This window comes from Cricetulus griseus, chromosome 4 (assembly GCF_003668045.3).
Source record: "Cricetulus griseus strain 17A/GY chromosome 4, alternate assembly CriGri-PICRH-1.0, whole genome shotgun sequence".
Classification (NCBI taxonomy): domain Eukaryota; kingdom Metazoa; phylum Chordata; class Mammalia; order Rodentia; family Cricetidae; genus Cricetulus; species Cricetulus griseus.
The window spans coordinates 116920951-116938174 of NC_048597.1; the positions used below are offsets into that span (position 1 = coordinate 116920951).

At 44.0% G+C, this 17224-nt stretch overlaps 1 protein-coding gene across 7 annotated transcripts in view; it reads right to left on the bottom strand.

The window, feature by feature from the left end:
• Positions 1 to 17224, bottom strand: part of Zkscan1 (zinc finger with KRAB and SCAN domains 1) — a 37976-nt gene that overhangs the window by 4578 nt on the left and 16174 nt on the right. For 2 of the 7 annotated variants that reach the window (XM_027415219.2, XM_027415218.2), the window contains one exon: positions 13246 to 17024. In XM_027415219.2, coding sequence (XP_027271020.1) covers positions 16120 to 17024 — 905 coding nt within the window. In that variant the 3' untranslated portion in view covers positions 13246 to 16119. The other 5 variants (XM_027415220.2, XM_027415222.2, XM_027415221.2 and 2 more) reach the window with 5 other exon arrangements.

The window sequence follows — 17224 nt, forward strand, 5'->3', positions numbered from 1 at the left end:
GTAGAATGTGAGGGTTTTGTTGTTCATTTTTTAGATTTACTTACTTTATATACACACATGTTTTGCCACCTCTTTCCAGCCCCCTAGAATGTAGCTTTCAAAAGATTCTTAGGCCAGGAGTGGCAGTGCACTTTGAGTCCAGCGCTCAGAGAAATCAGGTTTGGGAGAGGGAAGTGTGTGACTTCTGTCCAGTCTGCTGGACCCAGTTGTCAATCTAGAGATCACCTCTTACCTGGAGTTATAGATTTCTCTGGACATTGAGATGAGACCTTACCTTGACGCTTTCTTGGATCCTGAGTGAAAACCTCCTCCTCACCAGTCTCTTGGATATACAGGGGCCCCCAAAACTCATATTTGGGGCTGGCATCCACAGACTGAGCCTGGGTACTGCTTAAGGACTCCACTGTAGTTTCTGAAGTTGACATCTTCTCCCAAGCCTGCTTCTGTTCATTTGGAGGAGATGAGACCTAGAGACAATGAGACATGGTATATGCACAGCTGACTCAAGGCGAGAGAAACCTCAAGCGAGCTGTGCAGGCCTTTAGAAGGAAAGGGAAAACAGCTATCCCACTTGGTTCCCAGAGTTATTTCAGGATGAGAGCAGACAACAGGAGCAAACATGACCCAGCTCCCCACAAGATTCCAGCTGGTTAATAATTTTACTGGATAGTGCTGTGCAATAGTTTCTGCTTTCCATTCTACAGGAAGGAAAACAACATAAACTAGCTTCAAGAAGTCCTTGAAACTGACCAGATACACTAGGCCCCTCCCTGCCACAGTACAAAATAAAAGCTGAGTGTCCCTCTTAGATTAGTGGAACAGAGCTGTAAAGGAGACTGGGCAAAACCAAGCTGTAAAGACGACTCTCAGACCAGCTCAGCTGCCTGGAAATGACTCTCCAACCTTCTGAGCTGCCTGCAGGGTGTGCAGTGTGCTCCAGGTTCCCAGCTTTGTGAGCTGTCATGCATGCTGGGCTCTGGTGATGCAGCTGTCTCAGAGTCATTTCTGCTCTTGTAAATAACCCCTCACCCAAACCATGGTAAAGCAACCTCAATAAAACTCATTAAGTTCACCACGTTGGGCTTTGGTGGTGTCTGTACATTCGTCTGCTGTGGATTCCCTATCTCTGTGTTGCAACTCCTCAGGAAAAGTTGCACACCACACACCACAGATGGACAAGTCCTGATTCCTGCTAAGGGTGTTATGTCTCCCAGCATCTGATGGCCTCCCACCCACCTGCAGCCCCGGCTCATCCAGTTCTTGCTCCAGGTCTTCCAGGAGAGTGACGGCCTCCTCTGCGTTCTCGGGACAGTGCTGCTGCACCCAGGCCTGGAGCTCTCGGGGCAGGATGGTCAGGAACTGCTCCAGGACCAGCAGCTCTAGAATCTGCTCCTTGGTGTGGATCTCCGGCTGCAGCCACTCACAGCAGAGCACCCGAAGCTGGCTCAGTGCCTCTCGAGGCCCAGGAGTGTCATGGTACCCAAACTGCCTGAAGCGTTGACGGGATATCTCTAGGCTAGGGCGGCAGCTGTCTTTCTCTTCATCCTCTTCAGCATTAATGGTCGAAGGCCCCAATGGCTCCTGAGGTGGCCTGGGGCCCAGAACTGTGGCCATGCCTACCACCTTGGTCATCACAGATTCCAGAAACAGTAGACCTTGGGGAGAAGACCTGGTGCCTTTGGGTTTCTGTTTCTTAAGGGTCACACTTCAAACCTAAAAAAACATAGTTGCCATAAAATTATCAAAGAAGAAAAATATGTTTTTCTGGTCTTTATCACAGGGGCCACCAGACAACTACCACATAAAAAGCACTGTTCAGGGCTGGTGGGATGGCTCAGTTGATTAAGGGCTTGCTGCTAGGCCTGACCACCCAAGTTTGACCCTTGTGACTCACATGGTGGTAGGAGAGAACCAGCTTCTACAAGTTGTCCTCTGACACACATATTTTAAAAAAGCATTGTTCAGAAATGTTGTTTGCAGGAAGACATGAAAGTAAAAGGGACATGGAAGGGATAAAAGGAGTATGAAGGGGACAAAAAAAAGAACTGAGGATGAAGTATGATTAAAATAATTACATACACTGTGGTTGTTTCAATGAGAATGGTCCCTACAGGCTCATATATTTGAAAGCTTAGTCACCAGAGATTGTACTATTTGAAAGGATTAGAAGGGTTAGGAGGTGTGGCCTTGTTGAAGGAAGAGTGTCACTGGGGGTGGGCTCTGAGGATTCAAAAAGCCACAATAGGTTCAGTGTTTCTCTCTCTGCCTAGAGATTAGGATGTAGCTCTTAGCTATTGCTCCAGTGCCTGCCTGAATGTGGCCATGCTTTGTGCAATGATGATAATGTACTTAACCTCTGAAACTGTAAGGAAACCCCTACTTAAGCACCTCCTCTTGTAAGAGTTGTCTTGAACTGAGTGGTGGTGGCGCATGCCTTGAATCCCAGCACTTGGGGGTCAGAAGCAGGAGGATCTCTGTAAGTTCAAGGCCAGCCTGGTCTACAGAGTGAGTTCCAGGACAGCCACGACTGTTACACAGGGATCCACCTGTCTCTGCCCTTCCAGTACTGAGACTTCAGGCACAAGCAGACATATCTGGGTTTTTACCTGTGCTCAGGTCCTCATGATTGCATAGAAGGCACTGTACTGACTAAACCACTTCCCAAGTACCATATTCAAGTTTGTGTGAAAAAAAAAAAAGGGTTTTAAAATGTGTGTGTGAGTGTGTGCTTGAGCATGTGTGAATGAGGGCAAGTACCTGTGGAGAATAGCAGCAGGAACTCCTGGAGCTACAGATGTTTGTGAACTGCCTAACACGAGGGCTGAGAAACAAATTAGGGTCTTCTGCCACGAGCAGTACATATTCTTAACCACTGAATCATCTCTCCAGTCCCTTCCCATTTTAATTGATCAATTTTTTGTGTGTGTCAGGGTCCAGCATTTGCACAGAGGTCAGAGGTCAGACTTGACTTGTAAGACTCCGTCCTCTTTTTCCATCATGTGGGTTCCAGAGACCAAACTCAGGCCATCGGGCTTGGGGACAAGCACCTTTACTGGCTGACCCATCCTTCTGTGGCCCCACTATTAGATTTTAACAGAATAATGGGTGGAAAGACAAAACGAATGTGTGTGCTGTTATTTTTGAGACAGGGTCTCGATGTATAGCCTCAGCTGACCTGGAACTCAAGGAGATTGGCCTACCTCTCCTTCTGAGTGCTGGGATTAAAGTTGTGTCACCAAGCCCAACTCTCTCTCTCTCTCTCTCTCTCTCTATATATATATATATATATATATATATATATATGCTTATAATTACTTAGTCTGATAAATATATACTGCTGAAAAGAAGCTGAGAGGAAAAATTCAACCAAACTAGGTGATGAAAACAAAAATGCTTAAAAATATATTTTCTTTTAACTTCTGGACATTTGGTATTTCCTGTTAATATCCTAGAATATGGAATACTAACTGAACACCTGCCCTTGACCATCGAATGTGCCTTGCCTCCAGCCTTTCACTCCTGGACTCTGTATATTTAGTAAATTTTTATGGTTGTGAAGGGAGAGCAAGTCTGCAATCCCTACATTCTGAGACAGCTCAAAGTCAGAACCCTAGCTACATAGTGAGTTGCAGGCCATTTGGCCAGCCTGTGAAAAATGTATATACAGCAATGTCCTCTCTCAAAAACAAACAAACAACGAAACAAAAAGGAGGTGGAAAGAAAAAAAAAAAAAAAAAACAGTGGGAGATGGGGTAGGAGAGAAAGTGAAGCTCCCACCTGTCTGGCAATTTGTGGGTTTTTTTTTTTTTTTTTTTTTTTTGGCAAGATTAAAAAAAGAAATCTGATAACAAACTATCTTAGCATTCCACCCCTCCACACAAAGGAAGCCAGTAATTTCACATTATGCTGAGCTTGCTTCCCATTTGAAGATGCCCTCCAGATCTTGGTTTCTGAAAATTTCTTAAATGTTCATAAAATCTAAAATTGAAAAGCATGAGGGGCCAGGCATAGTGGCACACGCCTTTAATCCCAGCACTCGGGAGGCAGAGGCAGGTGGATCTCTGTGAGTTCGAGGCCAGCCTGGTCTACAGAGTGAGTTATAGGACAGACAAAACTACACAGAGAATCCTGTCTCAAAAAATGAAACAAAACAACAACAAAACAAAAAGCCAACAGCCACCCCCAAGAAAGCCCCTCAAACTCAAAACTATCTTAAAGGTCTAACTCAGCTGGCAAGATGGCTGGGTGAGTATAGAGTGCAACTTGCTACCAAGTTTGATCCTGATGCCCATTTGATGAAAGGGAAACAGTTGCTCATGCAAATTGTAGACACACACACACACACACACACACACACACACACACACACACACACACAAAAAAAAAAAAAGCCAACCGCCTTTAACTCCTGCAGTGTACTAGGTTTTTGGTCACTTCCCAATTTTCCCTTCCTTTATGCCAGGTCTACAAAATTTATATACCCCTCTTAATCAGCCTCAAATTCATTCTGTACCAGACGAGGTATACATGAATCAAAGTATCACGGATTGCAGCAAATGAACACCAATTACTATCTAGTGTTAGATAATGCCTTTAAGACAGCCTGTACTTGGGAACTCCAAGCTGACACACACCTGTAATTACAGCACTGGGGAAAGCAGAGACAGGAGGATCACCAATTATACGCCAGCCTGTGCTATACAGCAAGACCCTGTTTCAAACCGAGCAAATTTTCGAAAAGCTTTTAGGCAGGGCAATAATTTCTGAGGGGCATAACTGGGGAGCGGATCTAATTGCTAAGAAAGTCTCCTTTAGAGCGAGCCAAATTCTGCCCGTTAATTTTCTGTTCACAGTTCTTTCAATTGTCCCCTTTCAACACAAGATTTCCAAGTATGTCACCCACCAAATAAATCACCCTTCTCTCCTATACTCTACTTACAAACGATCCTCTAAAAATCTTTCCAAACTTAAGCAGATTCCAGTTCTGTGCTCACAAAGCCGGACCGCACCATTTCCCCGCCTGGAATGGACACCACCCGAGATTAATGAGACTCGGGTCTTCACTCCATGTTCCTAACCTTAGGCTTGTTCTTAACAATCAGTCCCGAGTTTAGATCTCCGGGCGAGAGCTAGGGAAGAAGGGCGGCGGTGTCCGTCGGATAACAGAGCTGGGCTGCAGGAGCTCACATAAAGCGATGCCGGAAGCAAAGGACGCGGTTTTGTTGGAGACAGCCCCAGGGGATGGACGCGGCTGGGCGGGGCGCCCCTCCCGACAACCTCCCAGGAGGAACCGGATCCGCAGCGGCTAAACCCGTTCCTCCCTCGCTAAACCTTGCGGCCGACGCTCCTTTTCCCGGCCTCTAGGCTAACCTGGGACTCGCAGGCTCACCGTGACTCAGAACCGCTTCGGAGGCTGGAACCGCACAGCCGCGGAACAACGGCGCAGCCGGAAGTGAGTCAGAGCCCCGCCCCGGGAGAGGGGCGCAGTCGCCCCTCTAGGAATCGGGAGTTGTCGGTATCCTGTTCAAGCCAAGACTGGCGACGTCTTAGACTTCATCTGTCCAGTCCCGTTTTTTTTTTTTTTTTTTTCTTTTCTCCTAGTTCTGTTTTGTTCTCTCCCTCTCCCCTCCCCTTTTCCTTTGTTTTCGTTTTTTGAGACAAACATTTCTTTATGGCACACACCTTTAATCTCAGGACTCTGGAGAGGCGGATACATTTCTGTTAATTCAAGGCCACACTGAGCTACACTAAATTTGATCCAGTCTAAAAGAGAAACAGCTCACACAAAGGAGATCTCAGCACTTGGAATCCCATGCCTTTATTTCCAGGATATGAGAGGTATAAAAGGAAGAAACAGAGAGTCTCAGGAGAGACTTTGTCTCCAGCCACGTTTAGGAGGGGCGGCAGTCTGAGGTTTGTGGAGACAGGATCGCCTTTCAGTCTAAGGTAGATAGAGTAAGAGCTAATGGCCAGCTGCTTTTCTTCTCTGATCTTCAGCTTGAAGCTCGAACCCCGATATCAGTCTCTGGGTCTGTTATTAATCATGTTACACAAAATGCATAGCTTTTGTTTTGAGATGGGGTCTCAACACTGTTTGCCTTGAACTTGTCAGCCTTAGTCTCAGAATCTTGGGACTACAGGCTTGCACCTAGTCAGCCTTCTTGGCAGGGCTTTCAAATGCTTGAGAAGAGGCTATGGCTGCGGCTTGTGAGTAAGAGCATTTGCTACATTAGTGTGAGGACCAGAGTATGAATCCCCAACACCCATATAGAAATCCATCATGGTCACACATGGGCCTGTATCTCAAGCAAGTCTCGAGTGCATGCAGGGTATTTGATGTCCTTGCCTGGTCTCTGAGTGCCTGCACTGCATAACATTTGCACATATCACATTCAGTCATGTTGCAAAATTAGAATTGCCCTAAAATTCCCCTGCGGTACTCCATGATCATGTCAGGAAATTGCCTCTCAACCTTGGAGTGTAAAATGTAAAATGTGGGCTGGAAAGATAGGTGATTTAGCAGGCAAAGGCACTTAGCACCAAGCCTGAGGGCTTGAGTTCAATTCCTTGGACTCACATACTGGAAGGAGAGAACCAATGTCTGTAAGTTGTCCTCTGACCACACATGCGCTCAAACAAATGTAATAAACATTTAAAATGGGGGTGGCTTGGAGACTTAGACTCTTCACTGTCCTTTCTCTGTATCATTCCGTTTGTTTTTTTTTTTTTTTTTTGTTATTGTCTCCAGAGACTGAATCAACAAAGATGGATTCCCATCCATGTGTCACAGAAATTCAGATAGGGAAACCCCAGCAGTGTTTGCTGCAGTTCCTGCCTCCTTCCTTTTCTTTTAAGGTTGGTTCTCCTCTTCCTTCCCTCCTAAGTTATTCTTCCCTTCCCTTCTCTTCCAACCATCCATCCCACACCCACAAGGCTTTCAGAATGTGGTGGACTGCCTTTGACTCACAATCCTCCTGCTCAGCCTCTGAGTGCTGGGATTACAGGTGTGCTCCATCACGCCCAGTATTCCTGTTGCTCCCCAAGATCTTTTTTTTTTCTTTTTTCCAAGACAGTTTCTCTATGTACAGCCCTGGTTGTCTTGGAATTCGCTTCGTAGACCAGGCTGGTCTTCATCTCACAGAGATCCATCTGCCTCTGCCTCCCGAGTACTGGAATTAAAGGCCTGTTCCACTATGACTGGCAGATGGTTATGTTTTTCAATTTTTAACTTACTCATTTATTCTTGCAGCCATATGAATGCTTGGCCAGTAGGGGATGATCAAGACTCAATTTCTCCTAGAAGACAGCAGGTGTCCCACTCATGGCCATTGTGCTCATGTCCTGGAGTTTTCAGGTGTTGGGAGGCTTGCACAGAGAAGCATGGCAGCCCACCTTCTCTACCTTGCCCCATGCATGTCTTCATCTGGCTTGTTCATTTCTATCATGTGGTGCTGGCTAGTTTTATGTCAATTTGACACAAGCTAGAGTCAACTGAGAAAATGTCTTCATAGGACCTGGCTGTAGACAACCCTGTAGGGCATTTTCTTAATTCGTGATTGATGGGAGGAGAGCCCAGTCCACTGTGGGTGGGTCCAACCCTAGGCTGGAAGTCCTGGGTAGGTTCCATAAGGCAGGCTGAGCAAGCCAATACACAACACTCTCCCATGGCCTCTCCTACATCCAGGTTCCTGCCTAGTTTGAGGTCCTGCCTTGGCTTCCTTCAATTGAGAAAGTGATCCAGGATATGTAAGCCAAATAAAACCTTTCCTTCGCAAGTTGTTTGTGGTCATGGTGTCTCTTCACAGCAATATTAAAGTAATTAAGATATTTATCCTTTTATTTTTTTAAATGATTGTTTGAGTGTTTTGCTTAAATTTGTATCAGTACACCCCACGTGTGCCGGATGCCCTTAAGAGGCCTGAAGAGGGTGTTGGAATCCTTGAGACTGGAGTTAGCCAGAAATCTAGGTGGCAACTGGAGACTCCTGTCTGGCATCCTAAGTGAGGACAGTTTTGTGGAATATTCAGGTAGGGTCAGAATCGACTTGCAGGACATTCAGCCTTAGGTATCCAGAGAACCGTGAAACCAAACCAACCAGTGTTCTAAGTAGGAGGGTCCTCTTTATAAAGTTTGAGATAGTCTCACTTTCTGGCCTGGAGTCTGCTCTGTAGACCAGAGTGCTCTTCAATTTGCAATGATCCTCCTACCTCTGCCTCCCAAGTACTGGGATTCAGGAGTATACAACCATGCTCAGGTTTTTTTTTTTTAATTTTTTTAAACATGAAAAATTTTTTTTTAAAAAATGATTTGCCTACATGTGCACCATGTGCCCTGTGTCCTTGGAGACCACAAAGGGCACTGGACCCCCTGGAACTGGAATTACAGGCAGTTGTGAACCACTGTGTTGGTGCTGGGAACTAAAATTGTCCTAAGAGCACAAGTGTTTGTCACCTCTGAGCTATTTCTCCAATGCTGTTTTTTAAAATATATATGCTACTTTGTTTACTCCACCACATCTCTGAAAAGCAAGCAGAGCAGGAACAATATAGTGCCTCAAGGAGTTTGAAACTGAAGCAAACTAAAATCAGAGCATTTTGAACCTTTCAGAGTTTCTGGATAGTTTAAACGAGACAAAGTAAAACAAATGTCAATTTTGTGTAAGAATTTGGTGGATTGTAGTTCCGGTTTTGAAGTATTTTTATTCGTGTATGTCTATGAACACCTTATGTGTACACTTGCCCTCAGGCCAGAAGAGTGTGTGCAGTTCCCCCAGAGCTGGAGTTACAGGGGACTGTCGGCTGCCTGCATAGGTCCTCTGAAAGAGCAAGTGCTCTTAATCCATGAGCCACCTCTCCATTTGAACCAGACAAAGTAAAAATCAAAATTGGGTTTTATGCAAAGTTAGAAGGTAGAAGTTCTACTTTGAAACTTTGGGCCTGTACCAACACCTGAATTTGGGTATGTGTTCATACACATTTGTGCTCGTGATGCTAGAGGACCACCAGTGACATCATTCTTCAAAACCTGTCCACCTTTTTTATTTGTGACAGTGGGCATCTATCTTGGCTGGAACTAACCATGTTAGCTAGGCTGGCTAGCCAATAAACCATAGGAATCTTCCTGTTCCTACCTCCCCAACCCAGGGGGCCCTTCTTTGCTTGAGTTCTAGTATTCAAACTCAGCTCTTGACTGATTGAGCTACCTCCTTATCCCTGAAAACCTAACTTTAACATAACCAAGGGATGCTAAAACAAAAACAAACACCCCACACAGAAACAATCACCAGTATTGCCTGCTGGCAATACCAAGACCAGGAGACAACAGAACATTTGCTACATATCTCCAGTTTTTCCCTCTAACTTTACTACTTTAGCATCTAATCAGACCTCAATGGCTCCTAAAGTGGACCACTATTTTCAAGCACACTATCTCTTTCTCTCCTTCCAGGATCTCACACAGCCCAGGCTGGCCTCACACTTACCATATTGCCCCAGTGCTCAGACCACAAGCATGTGCCACCTGACCTGGTTTAGTGGTGCAGGGGTGGAACTTGGGAGTTAGGGCGAGTGTTCTACCAACTTCACTACATGCCCAGACTTCCACTTCTCTCGTGAAACTTCAGCTCTCAACCATGCTTCAACTTACTTTGAAAGGGTTCTCTAGCTTTAAAGAAAACAAACAAATCCAAGAGACCCATTCTTCTCCTAAACTCCATTATTTAGCAAAAGAAGCCCCCTCCCCCCAGGGTTTCTCTAATAGTCCTGGCTAGCCTGGAACTCACACAGATCCATCTGTCTCTCCCTCCCGAGCACTGGGATTAAAGGCGTGTGCCATCACTGCCTGATGAAAAGGAGCCTTTATAGAAATATGAATGAGGGCCAGGTAGTGGTGTCCCGCCTTAAGTCCCAGCACTCGGGAGGCAGAGGCAGGCAGATCTCTGTGGGTTTGAGACTAGCCTGGTCTACAAGAGCTAGTTCCAGGACAGCCTCCAAAGCCACAAAGAAACCCTGTCTCAAAAAGCATATATAACATATAACATACATAAAACATATATGAGGATTTAAAACAAATTCCATTTTAAATCATTTATTGAACATCTACTAAGCGTCTGGACTCATCAGAGGCTGGTTAAGTCAAAGATCCAATTTTTAACAGCAATGATTTAATCCTGCTGACACACAAAGTTTCTTCTTTGGGTCTAATGATGCTAATATAAGCTGGGAATGGATGAAACAGGAGGGGCTATCTAGCCCATAAGCATAAAGACAGTGCCTGAGTTATAGTTTTATGCTTATCATGTTGACCTGGCTGTAACAATCTTTTTTTTTTTTTTTTTTTTTTTTTTTCTTAAGATTTATGTTTACAACACTCTGCCTGCATGTATCCCTGCAGGCCAGAAGAGGGCACCAGATCTCATTACAGATGGCTGTGAGCCATCATGTGGTTGCTGGGAATTGAACTCAGGACCTCTGGAAGAGTAGTCAGTGTTCTTAACCTCTGAGTCATCTCTCCAGCCAGGCTGTAACAATCTTTAAAATATTATAAAAATTCTCAACTGTTTTTGTTTGCATAACCACCCTAACCCTTAATACTCATATTCTCAGGACAGGATATTTGTTTAATCACAATCTTTCTCCCACCCACACCCCATGAGTTGCAGTAAGCTGGTAACTCCCACTATCAGCAGAAGCAATACTGGAGATTACATCCAGGGCCTTGCATATGCAATTGCCCTACTCTTGAGCCACATCATAGCCTATTATTGGGGTATTCTAGCAAATGCTCTTCTTAGCCACACTAGGGAATTCCGGGCAAGCGCTGCACCACATCCTAGGGTCATTCACACTCTAAGTAAACGCTCTTTATTTACCCACACCCCTAACGGAGGGATTCTGGGTTAAACCTCACACCCCCAGTCCAGCTGGGGCAAACCAGAAACTTCAAGCTGTTACCAATTAAGACAGGGAGGAAGGTGAGCAAGCACTGTCCCCAGTGTTTTCTTACCAGATCATGAGGCTGTTGGAACTTTCTCGGCCATTCTTTTTAACGCATCCATCTGTCCAGAGACTACAGCATTAAATGACTCAGTGTGACTGGTCACCCTTTTGTGGACCAAAAGAACTTACCAATCTCAAACTGGGATGAAATACAAATTTTGGTCCAACTTCTCATTGTTTCTATCTTCAAGCACTGGACCACGTTGTTTTTTTTTTTTTTTTTTTTTTTTTTTTTGGAAGGGGGTCACAACCTCCAAGATTTAAAAACAAAACCCCCCAAAACCAGAACAACTCAGAATCACAGCAGACCATTACTGACTGTTTCTCCATTTGGGACCATTGTTCAGAGCTGGCTAACCTTCACTCTCTCCATTCTGCTGTTTAGACTAGAGAAAAACACAAGATTGGTATAAACTAGGAAAGAGAACCAAACAACACAAAACTAACTTGTTATATTAAGACATTAGTTTTTATGGGATGGCAAAAGGATTTCCCAAACGTATGTTTGACCTGCAGTATTGAAGATGGCTTACCTTACCTATAACTTCAAGTTTGTTTTACAAAGTTTTGAAAAGCAAAACAGGTTATTTTCAGACATAATAAAAAATCTGAATAGCAAAATAAGTAACTGCTTTAAAATGTACAGTAGTGTTTCCAATATGAAGAGCAAAGTCTAGGTCTGTTAGGAAAACTTTTCCAAAAATGCTCATTGTCTCTAATAGTAGCTGAAATAAAAATCTACCCTAACTTATGTGATCTATTTATACCATTTAACTTTGCCTCTCTGGTTCTATATTTCATTCAATTCAGACCTTTGCTTCCCTAATAGGGAATCACAACATATTTCTATTTCTATGGACACAGACTGGCTATGAAACTCAGTTTGCAGTCAGGTTGGTCTCAAACTTTCTATGTAACAAAGTCCCAAACTCCTGATCCTCCTGCCTCCACCTCCCAAGTAGCTGGGATTATAGGTGTGCCACCACATCCTTTTGATCTATTGCCAGGGATGGAACCACATCCCTAGCCCTCCCTCATACATTCTTCTGAGAGTTGGTCACAGTGGGACACAGAAAAATGGCTCTTGTGGCAAGCTTGTTGTTTTGAGTGTTTCAACACTGTCACTTCAAATGACAAAATTAGTCTTCCATGAGGATGGCAAGATGAGTCTGATTAAGTTCCCTTTTGATAAACAGATCAGCATGCCTACTGGAAATAAAGTTGACAATTCTAGGATAAATACTTAAATAAATATTAAAACACTGTCTCCTAAGCATCACTGTGGCAGAGAATGGGAGCAAGGATAGAACCTTGCAGTAGAGTCAAAGCAAATCTTGTAATGCGGCCAGGTGTTGGTGACGCACTTGGGAGGCAGAGGCAGAGGCATGCAGATCTCTGAGAGTTCAAGCCTGGTCTACAGAGCGAGTGCCAGGATAGGGTCCAAAGCTACACAGAAACCCTATCTCAAAAAAAAAAAAAAACTAAAAAAAAATAAAAAAAAAATCTCATAATGCTTCTCAAACTCTGAGACAGCCCCCAACTCCCAGCCAAGACCTAGGCATGTTTCCTGGAAAGAAGCCCTTCCTGTGACGGAGTCCCCACTTGTTAAAGCACAGAGGATTTCTGAGGGAAAACAGAACTCTGGTACTACGGTTCTGTTCTGTATACTTCCTATCCTCTGTTGAGTGTATGTTCCCCTCAAATATATTAACAATGGAGAAGACTGCTCACTGCCAAACTAGAACGCACTCATTCGCTCTGGTTAACATAGACCAGGCAGCTTGGAAGGGCCATTTACAGAAGCTACTCCACTTTCGTGTTCTACTGACCTCTTCTCACAAACTTTTCTCTCCACTCAACAAGCACCAGCCCGAGAAGTTTTCCCCCATCCCTAATTCTGTAAACTAGTTATGTTGACAGCCACATCCATTTCTTCATTACTCCAAAACTACACATTTTTTTTTTTCAAGGATGCATTCTGTCTCACAGATTGGAACACATGTTTACAAGGAATATAAAGAATGGCAGGAGGGGTAAGGTACAAAAACCACACTGACGTTATGGCCTTACAAAATATATCAAGGTACCCAAGTTCTGTAAGTTGTACACTCTTACTATTTCTTTACATTTCCCCACACTTGTTTCCTCCTGTGGGTTCTCTGGAGTGAAGACTGGCAGTTTCTGGAACTTACTGCACCACCGGAACAGACTGAGGGAATTTCATGTCCAAAGAATAAGTACTATGAAGTTGGCCTCACAGACATTAAGAGTTTATTTACAGTGTAAGCTTTGTCCTGCTCTGGAATCAATTTTCTGATGTATGTAGGGTGTGGACTGTCCCACATATTAAACATGTCAGTTTCTCTACACACATTTAGCAGTCTCACGTTTATGCCTTTAATATCAAGTGCTTTACATATCAAGTTGTCTCACACATCTATGCTTAGCCTTGCCTACCAGGCTCAAGTAGAAAGTCTACAACTTGAAGAATTTGACTTTTGTCATAAGGTTAAATTTCACTTAAAGTTTTCAAACAGTTCCATCAGGTCAACTAGCATGCTAATAGTTAACTAGTAAGCACTTAAACTGGTAACAATCATCCTGAGCACTAGATGTCAGCCTTTTGGACCATGCCACAGTGATACGTATGTGCAGAGCACTGAAGACGTTTTGATAGCCATCTCTAGCCTGCTAAGTAAAACACATCTTCAAATGGCTGCCTCCAAGAGTGCATCTGGGGAAGATCTGAAGCCACTCCAGGGACTATCTAATAGTAAGATGTCCCAATAAAATGGTAATCAACCGAGGGATGGGGGGCACAGGTCTGTCTTAATTTCATTTAAAAACAAAGCCTTAAGAGTGATGGCCTTGTATGTCAGCATGTAGTTGTATATGTCTGTATAGAAGCAGCCAATAGGGAAATGACTGAAGTCTTTTCTTGGGATCAAAGTCAGTGTGTGGATGGGCTCCGGGAGTCCTGAGCCTTCTTTCAGCTGCTTTTTAGCAAACCAGAGTTTGCATACAAGCCCACCATCACCATGCCTCATGCCTTTAGGCGGAGCCTTAAAACATCTCCACCTCCACCTCACTCCAGAGTGAGCCAGTGTAACTAACCTTCAGAGCAGCTTTGCTGCTTTTCAATTGGGTGGACAGAAACACTCATAGGCAGCATGGAGGAAACAGTTTAGACACCATCACTCATGTGTGATTGGTCTAAGAATTAAAGTCAAAGAGGGACCAGAGAATGATCCCTTGTAGGATTCTAGTTTGACCTAGAGCTTAGACCACATAGGCACCAGCCTGATGAACTTTCGTTGCTAGTCAGAGAATGACAGGTGCTAGATGATGTTAGCTGTTTCTTGAGGGGAATCTCAAACCATATGTGGGGTGTTCACGTTAAGGATCTTCAAGTCTGTCTTTAGCTTATGATTCTAGGGTTCTTCAGGGTTCTCCACACTGTCATGTTCAAGCCTCCAATACCTACATAGTCCAGACTTGGGTCTCCTGTTGTATTAAGTCTCCATCAAGAGCTTCTGGGAAGCCACCTGCAGAGATATCAGAAAAGGCTAAAGTCCCCTAACCTCACTTTAGTCTTTGATGAGAGAGAAAGACAACACTGTGTGCTATTAAACACAATGGCACGACCAACCATACCACAGTGTGGTGGTGAACTTCTCAGAGCAAGAGCACACCTTCAGCTACTGCCAACTAATGACGACAGATGCTTCTGCAAGTTTCTGGTCAAATGTGGAAAAAAATGCTCCCTTTAACTCCCCTTTTCTGCGAATTAAAAACAAAAATCAATAAAAGAACAATAACAACAAAAACACATTACAGCTTTTGAAGAGATTAGCTAAGTTTTAGGTAACTCAGCAAATGCTCAAAAGACAACCATTCAAGCAACTGACCGAAAAGAACTCTGGCCAAAAATAAGAGCTTTGCATGGAATGATGTCAAACAAACAAACAAAAATGTTATAGTTAGTGTTCATATTTTTCTTCTGTAAGTGGATGACAAAAAGTCTCTTTTTGATATTCTGTGGTATTTACTTGCTGATCCATGTTTACAGAGTCTCTCTGCAGGCAGCTAAACAAGTTTTTGCTTATATTTAGGACAAAAATAACAATGACCCTAGAATAAGTTAGGGCATGGCCTATAGCTCGGAAGGTACCGACTTTCAGGTACTCCAGATTCACAGGCTCTATCACAAATATGATAGTCCTGTGGGAAGTCTGTCATAGGGAGTGCCTTGTGTGTGTGTGTGTGTTTAGTACTACTTCCAATGCTGTGCTGTTAGGAACATAACTGGATTTCTTGACAGCTGAAGCATCTTCTTTTGGGGGGCTGGGGGTAGACAAAAGCTTCCATACACTGAACGATGAAAGATTAAAAGACGGTATATAATCAAGTGCCAACTTGTGGAGAGTGCATTTAGGAGTGCTAGAGTGCTTTAGGGACGTTGAAGAGGGATAAAAGCATCTTGAATTGTTGCTATTTCTTCAGTAGGACTGACCTCGCTGATAATGGCATAACCACCCACATCTGTTACAGTCCTTAGACCTACAAACTGGTGCACATACCCTCTCTTTCAGAGAGATAGAAATCTTTGGTTTGATTCTGATCAGCACAGTCTTAGATTTCTATAGCTTTGGCAGGCTACCCGTGATCAGATATACTACTTTCTGGATATATAACTTGCTCGAGCAGCATGTCCCAATGTAGTTTTTGTATTAACTGTCTCTCTTCATTGAGAATACAGGTTGTCCACGTAGGGCTTGTTGGCAATAAGTGGCTTCTAACTTCAGCTTAATATTCACAGAACCAGTCTTGATTCGTACATCCACTACCAGAAATCCTGGCATTTCACTGTGTGTGCTTTTATCTTGAGTGGAAATATCCTGAAGAATATCCGTATGACCAACTCTCCCTTGCAAGGACTGTAAGAATTCCATGCCTACAGACCACCCGAAGGCAGAGCACTATTGATGTAACTCTTAAGGATCCTTACATGTGACTTCTCAAACAATTTGATGGTGTTATTATTTTTCCCTTGATGGGCACACAAGTCTGATATAAGTTTAGAAACAAAAGGGGGGAAATGGTTTGATGACATACTATTGCTTTACACACAACTTTTCAGGAATGCTCCAAAGGCATCCAGAGAGGCTGGACTGTATTCTGAGGCTCTCTCTCTGGCATGGATTCTATGGTGCAGTGTGAGGGTTGAGCTCCGGGTGAAGGCCTTGCCACACTTAGTGCACTTGTAGGGCTTTTCTCGAGTGTGAATTCTACGGTGCAAAATAAGGTATGAGTTTCGGTTGAAAGCTTTTCCACATTCACTACATTCATAGGGCTTCTCCCCTGTGTGGATTCTCTGGTGCTTTGTGAGGTCTGAGCTCTGGCTAAAGGCTTTGCCACACTCGTTACATTCGTAGGGTTTCTCTCCAGAGTGGATGCGCTGGTGCAGGATGAGATTTGAGCTATGGCTGAAAGCTTTCCCACACTCATTACATTCATGAGGTTTCTCTCCTGTATGGATTCGCTGGTGCAGGACAAGGTTTGAATTGAGACTGAAGGCTTTCCCACACTCGTTACATTCATAGGGCTTCTCTCCAGTGTGGATGATTTTATGGCGGATAAGGCTGGAGCTTCTTGTGAAGCATTTCCCACACTCATCACACCGGTGAGTCTTTGCTCCCGATGGAAGCTCTTCGGAGGTGTTATTAAAGTTTGCGCTCAGGCTGAAGCTTCTTCCCAGGCCTTTACCCTTCTCCCTTGGGCCCCTCTCTCCTGCAGTGGGCTTTTTTTCCTTGGTTGTGGGAGGCCCAGGCTCTTTCTTCTCTTTGTCAGTTTTTTCTTCATGGTTCCTCTGCAGAAAAAGAGTAGTCCTTTCGACTACTCTGCCCTGCTGTTCACGTTTCTCTCCAAATTCTTTCTGGACTCTTCCTGCTGTTTCCCCATGTGAGGTGGAATCTTCTTTGACGTCAGTCTTTGAGGTTGACTCTTTCCCATTCCTGTTCTCAGAACCTGACACAATAAACAGAAAATACAAATAGCACCATTTTCTTCTGAATACAGGTGTGATACAGTGACATTTTCTAAGAAGCTTCTTTACACCTGGGGAAATGACTCATAGCATTATAGATAAAAGTAGGAGAAAGGGAAAAATTTACCGACAGTGGGATGTAGAGCTGGGATGCAGGTGGAAAATCATAGTATTAGGCCAG